Below are 19,384 nucleotides of genomic sequence, written 5' to 3'. Positions count from 1 at the left end.
TTCAAAAATACAATCAACACTTTCAAATACAAAATCTCTGGAAAATAAAATATTATGTATGTTGTTTTGAAAAACATTAGAATATAAGCACTCTTCATAAATCCATGGAAGCTCAACAATTTGTAAGGTAGGTGAGTTAGCTCAGCAGGTTAGAGCACCGTGCTGGCAATGCTGAGGTCATCGGTTCAATACCCATACTGGTCAATTCACGTCTAAGGTCTTTCAATCAACACTTCAAAATAAATAAGGGTTCAAAATAAAATCAACACTTTACAATAAATAAGGTTTCAAAAATAAAATCAACACATTACAATTAAAAAATGGTTCAAAAATAAAAACAACACTTCAAAATAAATAAGGTTTCAAAAATAAAATCAACACTTTACAATTAAAAAATGGTTCAAAAATAAAATCAACACTTGAAAATAAATAAGGGTTCAACACTTTACAATAAATAAGGGTCCAAAAATATAAAATGCTGGGGCAGGCCACATAAAATAACATGTCATTGAGTTTGACACATGTGACCTGATGTCAAGCAGTCAACCTCTAGTATTCTCACAAACCTTTCACACATGGTGCAGACCACCTGGGGACACCTCTCCCAATATCAACATTGCTATCCGAGCGCATTTCTTCATGAAAGATGCCCACAAACTTTTTCAGCTCTGTGTGAAATAGTTTGACCCATACATGGTGTCAAGCACAACAATGACGCAATTTCTTCTTGTGTGAGTGAATAACGAGTTTGATGACTTGAGAGCATTTAGGCTTGAAAAGTTGTGTTGGAATGAGCTACAAGACTCATGAAACCACATCTATTGGTTATAAATACATGTTTATTATAGCATGTTTGTTAAAAACCCAAAGACAAATTATTAAGAGAATACACCAATGCAAACTTCCAACAGTGATGGGCTAGTATTAAAAAGTCTTGAAAAGAATGAAGGTTTTGTAAAGACCCAGTCCTCTTATTTCAATATTTGTATATCTATGCATTCAATGAAATTTACTGCCATCTTTTGTCGTTTCTTGGTCCCTTAAAACTTGCCATACCTTGCTGTGGCCCATAAAGAACACCGCGCATAACTGATGAAAATTTTGTCCAAGCCAATCTGTGTAAAAAACAGTCCTATGCAGAGAAAAGCTGTTATGTACTAAGATGAAACCTCCTTATAGGAAAGTATCTAATGGAGAAAGCTGACAGTGTAACCTAAACACACTGAGCTGGTGCCAGCTGGCCTCTCCCTCTGCACCGCCTGAAGGACACTCACTGAAGCCCACTATCAAACTATTAAAATATAAATCAACTGGGGAGAAAATGACAGTGGGGAATTTAAAATTATGTATTTTTCATAAAGGGGAAGCTTGCTAGTTACAATTGGCAACAATGAGCTGTCAGATGAATGTCAGCTTAATTCCCAGCGAGTCAGAAAAACAACACATCCATTCTATACATCTGCTTTAATACTGGAAAACGAGCCCAAATTTGTCACAAGTTAGATTATGTTTAAGTGTACATACACATAAATATGCACACATCTTGAATTGACCTTCTAGCTGTAAGACATATTTTTCTATCACTTTGATAAACGTTACTATAAAGCGCTAAGACTAAAGCACTGTAACGGTTTACAGCAGCTTACCCATAAAGCTGGGCTTTTTAGAAATTAACATAAATTGAAACTATGCTTTATTAAAAATAAGAATTACCTGTGCTTGGCTTGGGATGCTGGTTCTTTGTTGTTTCAATGCCAGCCCCAATCAACGTCATGATCTTCTCAATCTGTTGAAAACAAGCATGAAACACTGGTAAAAAATAAAAAATAAAAAATAAAAAATACATCACAGAATCCAACTCTAGCTCACAAACTAGAAGTCCTAATGTTAATTAGCAACCTTTTTTCTGAATGAATGAGACTTGCTATGGAGTTTGAACTGTGTGCTTCTGTTAGAATCACTGAGTGGGTGGACTGCTTTGCAGTGATGGATTGTGAGCACCAGGTTAGCGTAGACAGCAGTTTGATGAGTAATCCACTGCTTAGCAAAAACACAGACAGGTACCAGGCTCTATTACAACTACGAATCTCCAGTAACTAAACATTACAATGGCCGTTAGGAGTCTATAACCCAAACAGAACCTCTGGAGGCCCTGATCCGATTGAGTTTGCAGTATCAGACATATACTGTATTTAGACTCCACAACTACAAAAGCAATAGCTTGATGCAGCATCATGTATGCTCAGTGTGGCAGCCAAAAGCTCATGAAAAGGATGCTTTGGGCCTTAGAGCTAGGAATGTTTATTTAAGAAGACTCTGAGCTTTCAGAGCCAACAAAAAAACTATTAGTTGCTTGTATTTTTCCTACATTGCCAACTTCAGGTTTTACTGATCTGCTTTTGGGGATAGCAAACATGTTGCATGAAGAAAAAGCAAGAAACATGTCAATATTAGTTTTCTCAAAGGAAGGATTTAACTGTTGACTTTAATTCAACAGTATTGAGAGAACAATTATAACTGTGTTTCCATTGGCCATGTATAATTAGGATTATGAAAATATATGCGCTTAATGGAAACACACCAATTAAAAAAAAGCATGCTATTCAATTGTATAAATAGTGTATTTCGCAAAACTGCAATGGAAACGCCATGCAATTCAGTTCATACTGAATGCTACGACTGGCAGATGAAGAAGACAGAAAGTGGTAGGACGATAATGACAGCATGTTTTTTTTATCGCTTATTGTATGAACAAACTTATTAATGTGATTTTAGTTACGTTTGGTTATTTAATTACGATGAGCAAACAGCATCCATGATATTCTGTTTATCATGGATGCTGTTTATCGGATCTTAATAAAACAAATAATTGAACTGACATAAAGAAGAGGGTAACACAGACCTGGTGTTTTCAATATAGATATAAAGTACATCCGTCACTGTATACTAAGTCTACCCAACAGTCTGGGACTCATCACATTTATTGCATACACTGCATGTTAGAACAATCTCTCTCATCGCTGGTTAAGCAGCTGTCTACAGGGTGCTGAAGTGTTTGCTGACGCTCAATGCTTCAAGGACAATAAGACCTCACGCACATTGCAATACATTATTCTGTATTCAGGCAGACAAAACTCACATTTTTAAACCATTCAATATTCTTTAGGTGTCTGAGGAAAATAGAACCTGCATATAAATGTTTGTCAGCTGCAAGCAAGCCAACTTTCATGCATAGATGACCTCAAAATTTATGTGCAAAATATTGCAAACCAGACGGGTGTCTAAATATAGAAACCCTGGAGTAGACTTTTCACAATCAGCAATAGAGGTTTTTGCTAGGCTGAAAAAAATGATTTTACTTTCACTACTGACACCAGGCAGAGACACAGCCAGGCTTATTTGATGTAATATTTAGTGTTTGAAAAAGCACTATGCTCTTCGCTAGTGGCATCAACACTGTGGAAAAGCCTTGATTCATTTGGAAGTCAGGCACGTGGGATGCATGGCATATGCCTCCAGCAATACAGACCCCACATTACTCTTTGAATTAACCCAGATACATTCTATATCACACACAGACACATAGAAACACACACACACACACACACACACACACACACACACACACACACACACAACCAGGTGCACCTTTATCAAAACCTGTCTCCGGATATGACGCTTCTGAGAAAATCCAGGGTCAAGAAAATTAACAGAGGTAAAAATATTTCACAGCTGCATATTATTACTGAGCTCTTTGGCACATAGACATTGAATACAATTTTGTAATAGATATGTTAGTTACATTTTTAACCACTTGAAAAATCAATCATCTGACAGAAAAACCATCCAACCTTTGGTGCTGGACATGGTGATCTTTTTTGATGCAATGTTTTTCTTTATAAGATTATATTTCAGAAATTGTACAGAGTAGAAGATAACACTCAATAAAAAATTCCAGCATTGCCAAATATTCTTAATCAGATGAAAGTCTAGGCAGTCCAAGTTGTATGTTTGGAGTCTGTCTGAAGTGTTTTACAGTCTCTTAAATGTTTTATTATTATTATTATTTTATTTTTTTATATTGGTGGCCCTGCATTTAGTTCACTTCCCCAGCTTTGGAACAAGTGCATGGATTGGAGTTGGATACCCCTAAATTTTTTTCTTTTCAAATGTAGGATTTCACAATACTTTGAGATTTTTAATGTTTGGGTTATTGATACCTCATCTTACTCGACTTCAGTCTCCAAAACTTTACCCCTAACCTGTCTACTGTGCTCCTCAGTCTTCATAATCCATTTTTTCACAAATGTTTTCCAAGAAGCCTTTGAGGCCTATGCAGAATAATTGCATTTAGACAGAGAATTATCAACAGAATGTTTGATAACAAATTGATTTACTAATTTGGTAAACCTGGATGATGAATAGTTGTACTGGATTTAATTTATGTGCACATGAGTAAAGAGAGAGGAACACATGAGCTGGACATATTAATCAAGTTTAAATTTGAGAGAACCAGTGACGAGTGTTTGAGAGTCTCAAGCTGGTGGAACAAGCCCCTCAAACTATATCAGTGTACTTTGACGAAAGCCCATCTCTTCAAAGACCTCACATGACACGCTTGTACATCTACACTGTTACGTTATGATTTTACACTACATTCCAGTGGTCATTTAAGTAGTAGTATTATTAAATATTCATGCCAGTGTCTATTCCTAAAGCTTACACTTTATGCAATTATCTTTTGAGAAAAGATTTTGTTTAATGTACAGACTTAAACATTATTCTGTTCGTCAAATTGATGCTGTACAAGGGACCAAAGATCACAACCACATACTGATTGTTCTTATTGCACTTTAGCTAGATTATCTGAATCTTTTAATGTTACTAAAGCACCAAAACGTTGCAGAGAGGGGCCATTATTCATAATTAGAATCACTATTTGTCCATGTAGTCTGTACGCTTTCATCCAATTAAGTTGGTGACCTGCTGTGAGATGTTACAACGGTTTTTTTCTTTCCTTCATATTAGCTATGTACATATGCGATAGGCCTTCTGCACACAGTAAACACAGTGATTCAGTCAGGCTGAATTATTTCCTTTATTTTGTGCTTCGTCACCCTTAGTGAAAATAGATTATATGCTCACTGTATAGGTACCACTTTAAATAATCAACTTGACTGAACTGGAATTGACTAGAAAGTTTCCAAATGTGAATATTAGGCATAAAATATGACAAAGCAATGGAGAATTCTTTGTTTTGTTTCCAGTTATTTTTCATCATAGCATAAACCATGCTATCTTAAAAAGATAAAAAAAATAATAAAAACTTCTGAGGTCACACAAATACATAACATTTTATTATGTGAGTGTTTAGGCTTTAATTACCTTTAGCACCTTTTGGTGACATGCAGCTGGAGATTTCTTTTGTGGCAATTGCATAAATGGCAGGGCACATCCAATGTTTCAGCCTTGCATTGATACTTTCACTGAAGCCAAGATTTGCAAAAGATCTATCTTGTATTTCTGTAATAAGAACTTTTTCAAACAAAGAAAACTATTTTCTTGGATAAGTTGCAGGCTTTGCAGACTACACAATGCATCTTAAAGTTTTACTATTCACAATGTTATCAATGTTATATTAGAATGTTCTTTGATTTATTGAAACCAAAATAAATATGTTTCTGTAGTTCTCACCAAAGCAATTTCTAATTTCACTTTGTATAATTGACCAGTCTGACTGAACCCTGATAAGTCCTCAGTTCATCAGAAAAGTGAGTTTTAAAAAAGTGGAAAATTGGTATTTATGAGAGTACAATAAGATTGGTTATGTTTTGGTCACTAAGAACTATAGGGGTTTTATAATGTATAAGGCTCAATTTGGTTCACTGTTTATCTGATGTAGAGACACTGGAATAGTGTTTAATGCCAGTATTTCACTTTGTTTCTATTTTTTTTATTTGTACCATTGTTTCTCATCTCCTTTGTCTGCATGCTATCTAACAGGATAGAGATAATGCGAAATAATCTTAAACAATGTGCTTTAGGGATGCAGAGTACGTTATTGTTTACTGAGCCCGGCTCTCTCAGGCAGAAATGATGGTTGAAAGCCTAAAACGAAGGAGATAATGAAAATGATGACTCAATATATTAAACCAAGAAAAAAAAAAAAAAAAAAAGCTGCTTGCTTCACTGGCGTTTGTCTGAAAACAGGATTACTGCTACAGTATCACTGTCAATAAAGACAGATGGGCCAGGAGCTCCGGTGTGAACGAGTCACAGATCACATAATTATATCCAACAGTTCTGATGATCTGAAGTGATTTTTATTTATTTGACAGCTCTGAAACCACACAGCATAAATAAAGTCAGCATGAATGACAACATCCAGATGGCGAAGAAAGTCTAAATGTAGGCTGGTAAGGTTTGTGAATACTTTTTTTCTACTCATAAATGCTTCTATCACGGCTTTTGTTCATTATTTTTTAGAAAGACTTATAAATTTAGTGATAGCGTAAACCTTCGACAAAAGTTTGTTGTAATTTATGGGGTTTTCCACAACATTTCTATTGTTGATGATAAAACTTTCTTGCTGTACAATACTACTGATGGTATGATACAGATGTGTTGATATTATTGATTGAATTTACTATAACAGGCCAGTCAACTGATAGGACATTTAATTTCTGTTGTATGTATCCATCTGTATAAAGGACATCCTGAAGCTCTATATAAAACTAAAGGAAAACAGCAGAGCTGGAATATTTATGAAGCCTTTCAGGGATGACTTTGGTGCAGCGACATATGAGTGCATTCAACTATGTATAAATCATTTAAACCTGCTGTCTATTTTTATGTTGAAAAATGTTGCAGCTATTTTTTTAACAAATGTTTAACAAACAAGTATAAAAATGCTGTCTGTAGTATCTGGCAGGTTCAAATCTAGACAAGAGGTTTAGATCAGTCGGTTCAAAAAAGAAAAAGGCTTGTCTTTGATTTTTATTCTAAACCATAACCAATATGAAGAACCACCTCGAACCTTTAAGAGTCATTTACTATTTTGCTTTATCGTCTACTTTTTTGTTAATTGCCTCACAACATTGTTATGTGTGAAGAAGATCACAGACATTTTTTTTTTCCCTATGGTTGTTTTTTAAAAAGAGCTGGAACATGAAGGTTATTATTAGAATTTTTAGGATATTTTACAACCAATATGAAGCCAAATTGTAATTCATCACACCCTACACTCACCAACATCTGCTTTGCCCCATCTTTAGGATTTGTTCACTCTGTCTGCTGCACAGGTCATATTGTTAAAGAAATGTCCCCATGAGCTAATTTAATATAATAATACTGCATAATTTGGTCCTCTTTCCTTTTTGGACTTTTGTCAAAAATCCTAATTTTCACAATTAATTTTGATTTACTACTTAAAATATTACAATGGTGTCACAAATCTACATGTATTATTTACAACCAGAGCTACAGCATAAGAGAATGTTGAAGAGTTTAAACGCATGAGTGCATAAAAACCTCATGAAAGCCACTGGGAATCTCATATTATGCACAAAAATGAAACTACTCAAGCATTTTTAACACACAACCTTTGAGTACTCAGCAGATGTGGAAAAAGTCACAACAATTTTTGTAGTATTTTTCATGGAATTAAAAAATAATTGCACAGTGACATTATTACTGGAATGAGTCTGCTTGTCAAAGTGAAATGCGGGAATTTGATGGTTATCTGCCTTAGAAAGTAAACAGATGTAACAAAGATATTGAGGATAAAGCCGATGAAATTAGAAATATCAAATGGTGTGCCAAATAAGAATCTGCATGGAGTGCTTTAATTTTATAGCTTGTTAGACAAGAAAATGTCAAAAAGGATTTAAAATGATTATAGTTACTTTGACGTTTTGGCTGTCTTGTAAGAAAAGATATTGGACAAACAAATGTTTTTTGCACAAGCGACATCACACAAAAAACAGATACTGTTGTCATTAATAATATATTCTCCATCAGTCAAAAACGGGGGATCATGCCAACTAAGATATAAAAAAGTTTTGTTTTATCTCATCTTATACCTCTTTCGTGCAAAGGGGATTAAATTCATTAGAGAAGCTGGTACAAAACATAAATTTGATTGAAAAAAAAAATGAACTGGTCATTTTAAGACTTTTTATTCCGATATGTGAACAATGTCATATTTCAGAAGACAGATGTACTAAAACAACAGAAGCCAACAGGAATTGGACATCAAAACGAACATCATCACGAAGGCAAACCAAAAAACAGGCAGCAGCACTGAGACATCTGCTGCTGCAGGGACCAGGGTGAACGTGGTTACATCTTTGAGGTTTTCCACTGAGCATTTTCCGTAATTAAAGTTTTATTTACATCAAAGACAATCCCACACAGATTCAAATCAGTTAGAGCGTACTGGTGTAGCGTCCCACATTCATCTACAATGTGTTTCAACGTGGACAAAAATTTGGCCATTTTTGCATCAGAAGCAGTGTCGTTACATCAGCCGACTCTCGTTTTTATATAAGTGAAACTGTTAACAGAATACCAAGTATTGCTGCAATAGGAAACAAAGAATGGTTGGCCGTAACATCAGCTGCGACAAGATACAGCATTTAATACACATATGCTTCCACTGAAAATGTCAAATGGATATAAAGGTTATGCTTGAAACTGTTTTTTTGTTTTCACTTTAATGTCACAGTGCTGTATACTGTGATACCTTACAGCAGTGAATGTTTCTGTGTCAGACTTCACAAACTTTATTTGAGCTTTCTCTGTTGGTAAAATGTATTGATTATTCATTAAAATAAAAAAGTCAGTCTGAAAGCGGTGCTTGTGGGTATTCTAATAAAACAGCTTGTAACTAGAAGTAGACTCTTACTTCCTGCTTCTCCTAAAACAATTGTTTGAACTGGTTAGTTGAAAGCAACTGCAAAAAGGGCAAACACAAGTGAAGTGAGCTCAGAGAAAAGGTCAAGAATTGTTTCTCTGCAGATAGAAGGCCACGCTGTTCATTAGATGAGCAAAGGCCCAATCTTCCATTCCCCACAGCGGGGTGCCAGGAGAAATGGTTTCAAATTGAGGGAATCAACAAAAGATTGGAAGACACAATGATGAGTAGGAAAAAAAGAGGCGAAAAACAGCAGCCAGTTTCTTCTTGGGTCCGGGCCAAATTCGAAGACATAACCGAGATTACCTGTTGGTCCAAATAAGATCAGCCAGTAGGAGGTAGAGTGATGGAGAGTGACAAGAACCATCAGGCCTCAACAATAGGACATCAAGAATTAAATTAGAAATGAACAAGCAGAGAATGATAGAAGCTTTGGACATAATGGCCATTTCAATAAGAGTTTAAATGACTTCAATAATGGAAAGTTTTGAGAAGCGGAGTTTAACCTGACAAAGCTGATGGCATCAAATATTGATTTTTTTTTTCCTTAAAGCTGATGGAAACTTGTAGTTATTTATGTTAAGTGAAGCTTAATGAGCATGAATAAATCTTGCTGTAAAAAAACAAACACTTAATTTTATTCCAGTGACAAAAAGTCAATATTACTTTTAAGAAATCATGAAGGGCTCAGATGCAGCTACTGCTCCAAAACTTCTCAACTTTTTTCAGTCAGCTTTTTTTTTTTAACTTGAAACTTGGTCAATTAATACAGGTAAGAAGAAGATGCTGAGAAAAATAAGCATCAGAAATTGTTATGGTGAAGGCTGAAGGCTTTTAATGTAAGGCTTTATGCACATTTGAAACAAAAACTACAAACTTAGAGGAGTCATGAAAGCAGTATCTGTCACTCCCTCACATCCACATTGCCAAAGAAAATCCCTTGAAGCACTGAGGGGAAAAAAAGACATCTGAAACAGCTAGGAAACAGGATGCCCTCAAGAACAGGACACCCCACCCAGAACGGCCTGAACAAACAGTGTGTGTCAGAGAGCAAAGGGTTGGAGCAGAGAGCAGGAAAAGGGCATGGGAGATGACAGAGAGGGAGATACACAAATTCAAGTGGAAGCTCAACATTTTCTCGGCCTTGTGTGGTGACACATTTCTGTTTTAAGAGTGTAATTGCACAAGTCAGTGGTACAAGGTCATAGTCTTCATGCGCTAAGCAGGGCTTAAATCAAGATGACATGAGTTTGGGCCATGAGAATCCAAGATTATAACAGATAATCTTGCGCAAATAGTCATAAACAGGGAGAATCTGATCAGGACTGAGAACTGAATGTTTTATTTTTTAAGATCAGCTGAATGTCTGTAATGTTTAATGCTTGTATTGAATTGTACTGCATAAAGTTGACAAAAAAATCTGTATGACTGTATGATTGGATTTTATTGGAATGAACTAAACTGTATATAAATGAGTTTCGTAAAGTTGCTTTGACATCACATGAATCTGATGTGTAGAAAGAGGTTTTCTGGTCAGATGAGACGAAGAAGTATTTTCATGTATATGCAAAATGTGATGAGTGAGAGAAAGCTCAGTGCACATCACCATGCTGAAACATGGTGGTGGCAGCATCATGCTGTTAGGATTCTTTTCTTCGGGGGAGACAGCTAAGGTGGTCAGAATCCTAAAGAAAAGCTATTAAATGATGCAAAAAACAGCACCCAACTCTCGATACACAGCCAGAGATGCAATTGAAGAGTTTTGATCAAAGCATTTTAATAGGTTAGAATGGCTCAAAGTAAACTCAAGCTTGAAAATTTGTTTATAGACAATCTGACTGAACTAGAGCTCTTTTGCAGAAAAGAAGAGGGAAAAAAATTTGTCTCTTGATGCACAACTCAGCCTCCTGAAAATTTATTTGCGTAGAGTAGTTCTACAAAGTAATGATTTACGTGTCTGACTTCAGATACACACCACACTTTTCAGATTTTCATTGTAAGAAAATATGTCACAGATGATACAATTGAAGTGTGTAGTTGTGATGAGACAAAATCTCAAAAACTTTTTCTTTTTTACTGTGAACAGCTTGAATGAGGATTAATCATTGTGCATAAAGTAGAGAACCTTGATTCTGAAGTGGAAAAGTGTCATGGCTGTGGTTTAGCAAAAACATTTTCTTCACTGACTTTTTTTTTTGTCATATTTAAAAGTGTATGTTTTGGAAAGAGACATTTTAAATAATTTCACAGTGTTTACAGAGCTGAAAGGAGGGGCTGGCACTCCAAATGCTCAGAAATCACAAGTCAAATCTTTTTCAGGATATGAATGGAAACTGAAGGAGGTGGGACAGGTGGGTTGGGGGTATGGAGGGGATAGTGAAGGATTGCTCATAGTGGGCTCAAAAGTAGATGGCGCAAGACGGAGTAAAGGAGCCAGAAAAGAGCAGGAGGAGACACTAGAAGCGTGGGTCGGCCCCTGAGACATGTACTGAATGGATGTGGTATGACAGCACAAGCCCAATTAGTCTTGGATGCCAGGACTGCTACAGGGAGGTCGGTGCAAGTGATCAAGCCATTCATGCATTCAAGCACTCGCCCGCAGGCGTTCTCTGCTGACAGCCTGGGTAAAGTTACTCCATCACTGCTTCAACTGGACTCCTGATCACACTGCTGCCTCCGCTCTCCTCCTCTTCCTTCCTTTCCCTTTCCTGAAATGTGCCGCTAAATTTGTCTATTTTTTTCCCCACTAATCTGTCCTCTCTTCTCTTATCACTCCCCCTTTTTCTTTTTCCCTCATTCACACACAGCGACACACTCCACAGTGCCATTCCTCCTGCCATCTACACTCTCATGCTTGTCCCGACAGCTTGTGTTTTACCTCATCCCACTCAGATGCAAAGGAAGGCATGCGCTCGATGGACGGCTGCCCAGAACTGCAGTTAGCCACAGAGCCGCTACGGTTTGCCAGACCTTCGTCCTCCTCACCGACCGGAGACGCCAACAGGTCAGAGTCTGACTTTGACAGGCTTCGAATCAGTCCCAGGTCTGCAGGTCTCACTTTGATCATGGCTGCTGATGTGGACTCAGGTGAAACTTTGGTATCATCCTGTAGGTCAGCCTTGGGATTCTGGATAACGTTGGTGGTGTTATCTGGAATGCAGTCAGCCATTGTTGCAGGGCTGCAAATTGCAACTCAGTTTCATCCGTTGTGACGATGCAAAGATTAATCCAAAGTTTTATGGAGCCAAATGATGGACTGAAAAGATACAGATTAAAAGGACAAAAATACTGTGGGCTCAAAAAAACGTTTTTCCCAACAAACAAAGACACAAAGACTTGTGCTACAAAGTTCCCCTATATAGAAGCAAAGACGGCATATAAAGGAGACACTTGTGGTTCACAGAAACAATAACTAAGGCCCACCCACAAGTTGTATCCTGTTTCCCTCCCCTCGGTAAATGGCTGCCTTCTTCTGAGACTCCACTCTCATATCAACTTTAAACTGCCTCAGTAAGGCAAGTTATTTTGAGCGGTTATAGTAAGCCTGAAAAATAATCATGACAGAATTCTTAGTGAGTAAACCAGCATTAAAAGACAATGAATGCTCTAACACAAATGGACAAAAGCATACTATATGATACAGTAGTGCACAGCTTCAATTAAGAAAAACACAAAGAGACGGTAAAGTACTCCCCAAACCACTGCCTAATACTTAATAACGGAGAGACAAACTCATCTCTGTTAACAAAAAAAGAAAAGCTTTAAGAATCTGTTCTCTTACCTGACTTTATAAAATCCCGGTGATTTCTTTTCCTACGTTTTCTTGTCTGTCCTGCTCTGATGTTGCTTCCCATCTCCAGGAGGACCGGTTTTATCTTGAAGTGAGAATCAGAGGACACGCAGATCCCAAAGCGCGGCCTTATCCAGACTGACAGCTGGGATAATCAGGTTACTGATGCACTGGGTGGCTGCTCCATTTTTAAGGAGTGCGACTTGGGAATCATCTCTCACTGACTCCGAGTCTAAGGTCACAAAAAGGAACTTGGCTGTTTTATTGGGGTGATAACATAAAATAAGTACACTTTAGGCAAGTAGACTGTGGAATTACAATAAAATATTTATATTAGGTCTAACTTTTTAACATCTGCTCATATCAGTCAAATCAAGTGTTAAAGTAAGAGATATTTCAATTCTGACATCACCCACATAAAAATTGTCGTGACCGAGCAGCAAAAGCTGGAACCCTTTTTACAGGTAAGTGCATCAAAAACTACTCAGGAATGGATTCAGAACCAGAATACAAGATATTTAAAAAATCTCAGAAAAAAACCCCAGATGACACTCTGACTGGAATTAATTCACTGAAACAAACAGGGACCAATGTTGGAGATCTCCTAAGTATGAAACAGGTAGTTATGAAGGTTCAATAGATATTTCTCTGTATAAAACATGTTAAAAACGGACATCCCCAGTTATTAAAAATGTAATATATATATTTTCTTGCTTCAAAGATCACATGCAAATATAAAATTAGATTACACGTGATGGAAAAACAATGGAGAAAATTGCTAAAGCCTAAATCAGAGGGGAAATGATGTGAAATGAGGCAAAAATTGTCATTTCTGGAGCATCTCATGGACCAGTGGATTTCACATCGGCATCACATGTTCAAGGCACACAATTTGCTGGTGTTTCACATATCTCATGTTAATTTAACATTTCACATATTCCCAGATGTCAATTTGGGCATGTGTTGTTTGTGTACTTTTTTTCTGTAAGGCCTTTGATGACGAGATGATCTGTTTAGAGAAGTGCGGTTTTGTCTTCATAAAACATTATTATGAGCAATTAATTGACTAGCAAAACCAATTTTAATCAGTCAGTGGCTTTGTTTTTGGAAGTCATAAAATCTTCCCATAGGAGCCAGTAAAAGATGCTCAATGATTAGGTTTTGTTTTATCATAAAATCCTATTTTCTTTCATTGCTGTGGCTTCACTTCAAATCCTAAATGTTTGAATTTTACAATTGCATATTCATGTAAGGCAAAATAAACATCACTGAGTATTTTATCTCTGTTTGGTCGGATCTGGTGGAATAAGTCACATGACAGCTGCAGATGTAGACAAAAAAAGTAAAGATAAAAATGTCTATGGCATGCAAACACCGGAGGAAAGAGTGCTCACACTGTGTGCTATTTATGACTCTTCTAAAAAGGAGCTGAAGCTGACAAAAGAGTCTCTTGCGAGACATCCTTAGTATTCACAGCAACTATAGTTGTGCACAGAGCACCTTGTGCCCTGTGCCCTCAATCAGCCAAGTTCCTTGCAAACTCACCTCTCCCCTGTGGGCAGCGCTGGTGTGTGCATGACATAAAAGATAACATCCTTCTCCCACCAAGGACGGGGCACTGTGCCACAGACTGCTGAGGTTAGCAATAACAAAAAGCCACGTCTAATGATGCACGCTAAATTGCACATCTAATGATCTCTGTGACGGTGATGAGGGTGAAGCTGTTTGTGTCATCCACATCTTCTGTGGCATTTAAACAATCGAGGCTCTAGAAAACAACGTGTTCAAGATAATGATGTCTTCACGGCATATTAGAGGGACTAAAATAAAACATGAATCCCCTCCTTCAGCTGGCTGGATGCTGAGCCTCGGGCTGAAGACAGTGGTGACTCATGAGCGAAACGCTCACTGTGCAAGTTGCAGAGAGGCTGCGCGTACTGTAAACACTCCCAGTGAATCGCAGCAGCGTCATGTGTACAGGATTCTTGCAGGAAATTGTTTCCCTGATGTATACATGCCTTTTCAGGACCCTTGGGGATGTCTGTGATGTTCCTTCCATCAGCTGTAATAGTTTCCGCTCTCACAATTGGCATTTTTAATTACACAGTACACATTTTAATACCTTCGCTGCAATTTAGTGCCCTGTAGAGTCAAACTAATCAGCTGGCATCACGGAGATGGAGCACGGGCCCACTAGAGAAACATCTAATAAAGTGAACCAGCCACAGAAGCAATTACCTTCAGACAGGCTTCAGAACAAAGTAGCCTAAATCAGCCTCTTATAAACATCATAATTTATGTTTTACATTTCCCTTTCTGCCGGGAAATGTGGACCCCAAAACACTCAGCTGGTTTAATGTACTGTGCTTGGCTTGTTCACTTTGGAGAGTTTCAGACGTGCAGACAAAAAAAAAACTACAAAAAATACCCCAAAAAATAATGTATGTTCCCTGACTCAGTACAGGTATCATTCATCCAGGCCATCATTTTCTAATCTGCAAAATGTTTATCCCAGGAGTTATTGCACATTCAAAGAACTATACTATCTTACTTATAAAGGCTAAAATATTAGGGCAGGATTTACAAACAATTTGGTTAATGAATTTTCGAATATCTGTATAACATTTTGAAATGCAGGCAGTAAAAGTTACTAACAGCTTAACATTTATTTTGTGTTTTAAGATCATAAGTAGTACCTTTTACTTCCAGGCAGTATTTCTTAAACATTTTCCCATTATAAAATTCACTCTAAAGTGATGAGCTGGAATGATGTACTTTAATCAGAGGAAACAGCAAATCTACCTGCTGTTGGCTCAGAATGGCTAAATATGAGACTGTTGTGAAAGCTTTCCAGCAGACGCGGAACAGAGCTGACCTCCCAGCAGGGAAATAGGAGCGCAATCGTGCATGGCTGAGTGAAAACGTAGTGCTAGATATCCGTCAGCTTCTGAGAAGGACAGAGAGGAAAAATGAAAAACAAAGAGAGGCTGAAGGGATGAGAATCTTTTCTCGGTTTCTATGAGCTCAGTTGCTAGTCATCCAGACTTACGCTGTGGATTTTCTCAAGCACTCGCCAATAAATAGCGTCTGAATCATTTATTGTTTGTGGGGAAAATGATAGAAATTCACCTGCAGAGAATGAATCAGACAATTCTCAACAGGAGTAGGATGATTTTCTGGCATTTCAACCAAGATAACTGGATGACTCAATGATTATTGGATCTATTTTCATCAAATACAGAGATGTATTTCTTCCAAACACTGATTCTACATACTGTTTTCTAATGTTTATATTTAGAATAAGGTTCAGTCTAACTGTGCAAGGATGTAAACCCGGGACAAGAAAATTGTTTCTGGTGCAAAACCAAAATTGTTGTTGAAGCTGGTTCTTAACTGATTTTATGAAATAAAGTGAAAAATTGACTTGGTTTGAAGAGCTGTGTCAGTCACATCAGTGCATCGCGAACAATGTCTCTTCCACCAAATGTTTGATATCTTTTAAATGCATTCTGATCACCAACTTAATCTGGATATGTTTTATATCATATATCATTATAACAGTCAGGATTTTTGACAACTCTTAACAATCTTGAATTTAAAAAAAGCTAAAAAAAAAAAAAAAAAAAAAAACACAACAGTGTTTATAAACAAAGCTGCAAATAATGTCCAGGTGAAAATGGTGATTATTAAAGCACTTAATGTACTACATTGTTTTATATTCAAATGAAAAGTTATACCAACAGTCAGAATGACAAGACAAGTTCATGTTACTTCACTGCTAAGAAAATTGATTTTAAATGTTAAAGTGTGATTAATCAAATGTAAGCTATAAAAAGATCAAAACCCATTTTCATAAATTAGCTAATTTGTAAAATAGTTAATGTAGTTAGGTGAAGAATTCATCCTTCTTTCTACTCCAAAAGCTTTATTACAAACAGAAGAACCACATATAATTATGTGTATTTATTATTCAGGATCAATAAATAATTTGAGTCTTCAAATCAATATGAAACAGTGATTTCTGTAAACAATTAACTTCATTATTTGTCACACAAAGTCAAAGGAAACTGACAACAAACGCACATAAAGATCAAATGCCCTTCTATACTAGTGGACACTCCAAACAACTTCTAAAGGAGAGTATTAATGATTTGGAAACTGTACATTTATTATCCAAGTATAGGCCCCATTTTTGGGTCCTGCAGCACTTCTGCTAACAAGATCAACCTAAGCACATGCTATTCAATAACCAATATAGGCATATTGCATATCCATGTAACGGGCAAAAGCTCATCTAAATGATAACTACAATATTTTATACCCAAACAACACCCAGCTCCAACATCAATCAGCTTTATCAACAAAAACATGACTAGAGGCTAATTAGACGCTAACGACTCACACCTGGTAAAAACGCAGCAACGCCAGCGCAACACGGTCTTACCCACACAAACTACCAAACAGATTAAAAGCCAAGCTCTGCTGTTTCCAACAATACTAGAATCAACATGCTATATGTGGAAAACTCACTGAACCAGCAACCAAAGAAGACAAAAAACATAGCTCATTTCACGAAGCTAAAAAGATCAATTTAGTCCTACCTTTGCTGTGTCATCGTCATAATCCATTATAGAGTAAATATTTCTACTCAGGTACTATAATCCATTGTCCTTGTGTCACACTGACGTGACTCCTCACTATTTTCAACTTCTCTGTCTCCATGGATACCGCCTACAAACTCAAAGGACTTCCTCCTCTTTACCGCGCAGTTGTGCTTTGCGGTCATTTGCGCAATGCATTTTCGCTAGTTGTGATTGGTGGATTGGACGTTGATTTGGGATTTTGCACTCCCCCCTGATTCTATTGGCTATTAGATGTGTCAATCACCCAAATCAACCAATGGGCTGCAGAAAATCTGTCCTGCAGGTTTGGTTTTCTGACTCAATGCTCAATGCTTTTATAACTAGAGCGCCCAGGACAGTACTTTTTATTAGTATTTCACTCTAATATTGTTTTAAAAACCACCGTTATTAATTGCAGAGAATATTTATAGGAAGATATAGGTTGGGGGGCAATTTGTTATTGCACACATGGTGTCAAAATGTACAAAAATGGCACATTAGGAATGTTCGCCTGGAATTTTATCAACTAATACCTTTCCAAAAAATATCTATGCTTCATATTTTTGGAATGAAATTTGGCACAGTAAGTGGTGATAACATGTACTATGGATTGCTAGAGGGTCTGGGTTTCAACTGCATGCTTTTAAGGAAAAGCCACATTCAATAATGTATTCCATTAGAATGTATTATTTTTATTTATTATTTTTTCACTGTGTGCCATATGTATTTGCTCTTTCTCAGTAATGCAAATGCTGATTTTTAGACATCTATAGTATTCTGTGGAATATTACCTTTATTTAGATACCTGAACCAGTCAAATACACCTTGTAGTTCCTGAGATAAATGGAATTCATTTAAGGGTGTCATTTTCGAGAACTGTCCAAAAAATCTACAAAAAAGAGGCTCTGTTACCAAGGGGCTAAATCAAGATTTCACTGGCCTGGTTAAAGGAGGGGGTCATGGACTAATTTTGATATCATCTCCAAATTAATCTACAACGGTCTGGTTCATCTTATTTTGTTGGATACTGATATGCAATAGCCAATTACTAGCCTCTTGCATTGAAAGTTAATACCAAAACCTTCCTTTGTATGTTATTTTACAACTTTCAGAGAAGTGCAACATGCTTCTTTTGTAGGTAAAAACTCGTTTAAGAACATTATCAATCTGCAAAGTGAGACTGAAATTTTATGTGTGCATACAGAATATAAATGTAAAATTTTACAAGTGTATTTGTAAAACTAATTGAGATGATACATTTTCTTCACTGTCAAAGCTGCACAGCAGCTGCGTTATGCAACACCTTTTAAAGATTTTGCCCACGTTTCAATGTCCATCCACATGGGGAAACAGAAAGTAATGTCCCAGGACACAGACCAGTAAAATGTGCTTAGTGCACATTCACAAAATACTGTGAGACTTTAATGCACTGAGATGAAGCTTTGTGCTTTTCATGATGCTGCTTGAGACCTGAGGCTAAATGCATGAACAATGTGGCACTGAAAAGCTTTTGCACACATCTTTTTCTCCACAGAAACATATGAATATGCGGTGAAAATATGTGCATGACATGCATTTTTGTGGAATCATGAAGGAAGATGTCTTTAAAGCTATTTACTTTGGATATGGTGAAAAGGGGAACAAAGTGGAATAGCATTTAACATAAAATGCACTTCCAACTGATTTGCATGAACATTTTTTTTTCTCTGGTTTACTTATTTATTTAAGAGGGTTTGTAAAACTGCCCTTAATAGAAATACATTATGATGCCTGCTGTGACAGGCATCATAAAGGTTAACAAACCTTGAAGAAAACAATCTGTTATAGGATGATAGGCTCTTTCTTTGATATTTTTCTAATTCAAGTTAGACAACTACCCTAATATGCACCATGTGTACATTTTTGATTCACCCTAAATATTTCCACATCATAATAACTATGTATTAATTTATTGAACACTGGGGTCCGTCAGCTTTTTTTTTTTTTTTTTTTTTTTTTTTTTTTTAATTTTTTTTGCAAAAACATCTTTAAATTTTTTTTTTTTATAAAAACTTTTTT

The 19,384-nt window shown here is 36.6% G+C and overlaps 1 protein-coding gene across 1 annotated transcript in view; it reads right to left on the bottom strand.

Annotated features, from left to right (window-relative positions):
- anks1ab (ankyrin repeat and sterile alpha motif domain containing 1Ab) overlaps window positions 1-17,724 on the bottom strand; it is a gene marked incomplete at its 3' end in the record, with an annotated part of 30,061 nt that extends 12,337 nt beyond the window's left edge. The window contains exons 1-4 of the mRNA XM_015040242.1: window positions 17,306-17,724; window positions 12,696-12,936; window positions 11,793-12,170; window positions 1,714-1,786 (exon numbers count right to left, since the gene is read on the bottom strand). Of these exons, the coding sequence (XP_014895728.1) occupies window positions 1,714-1,786; window positions 11,793-12,083 (364 nt within the window). The remainder of the gene's footprint in view (window positions 1-1,713; window positions 1,787-11,792; window positions 12,171-12,695; window positions 12,937-17,305) is intronic.
- Between the last annotated feature and the right edge of the window lie 1,660 nt (window positions 17,725-19,384).

This window comes from Poecilia latipinna, unplaced genomic scaffold (assembly GCF_001443285.1).
Source record: "Poecilia latipinna isolate Pla-1442-1.1 unplaced genomic scaffold, P_latipinna-1.0 Scaffold502, whole genome shotgun sequence".
Taxonomy (NCBI): Eukaryota; Metazoa; Chordata; class Actinopteri; order Cyprinodontiformes; family Poeciliidae; genus Poecilia; species Poecilia latipinna.
Note: the sequence above shows the minus strand (reverse complement) of the source record. Positions and strands in the feature narration are given on the sequence as shown.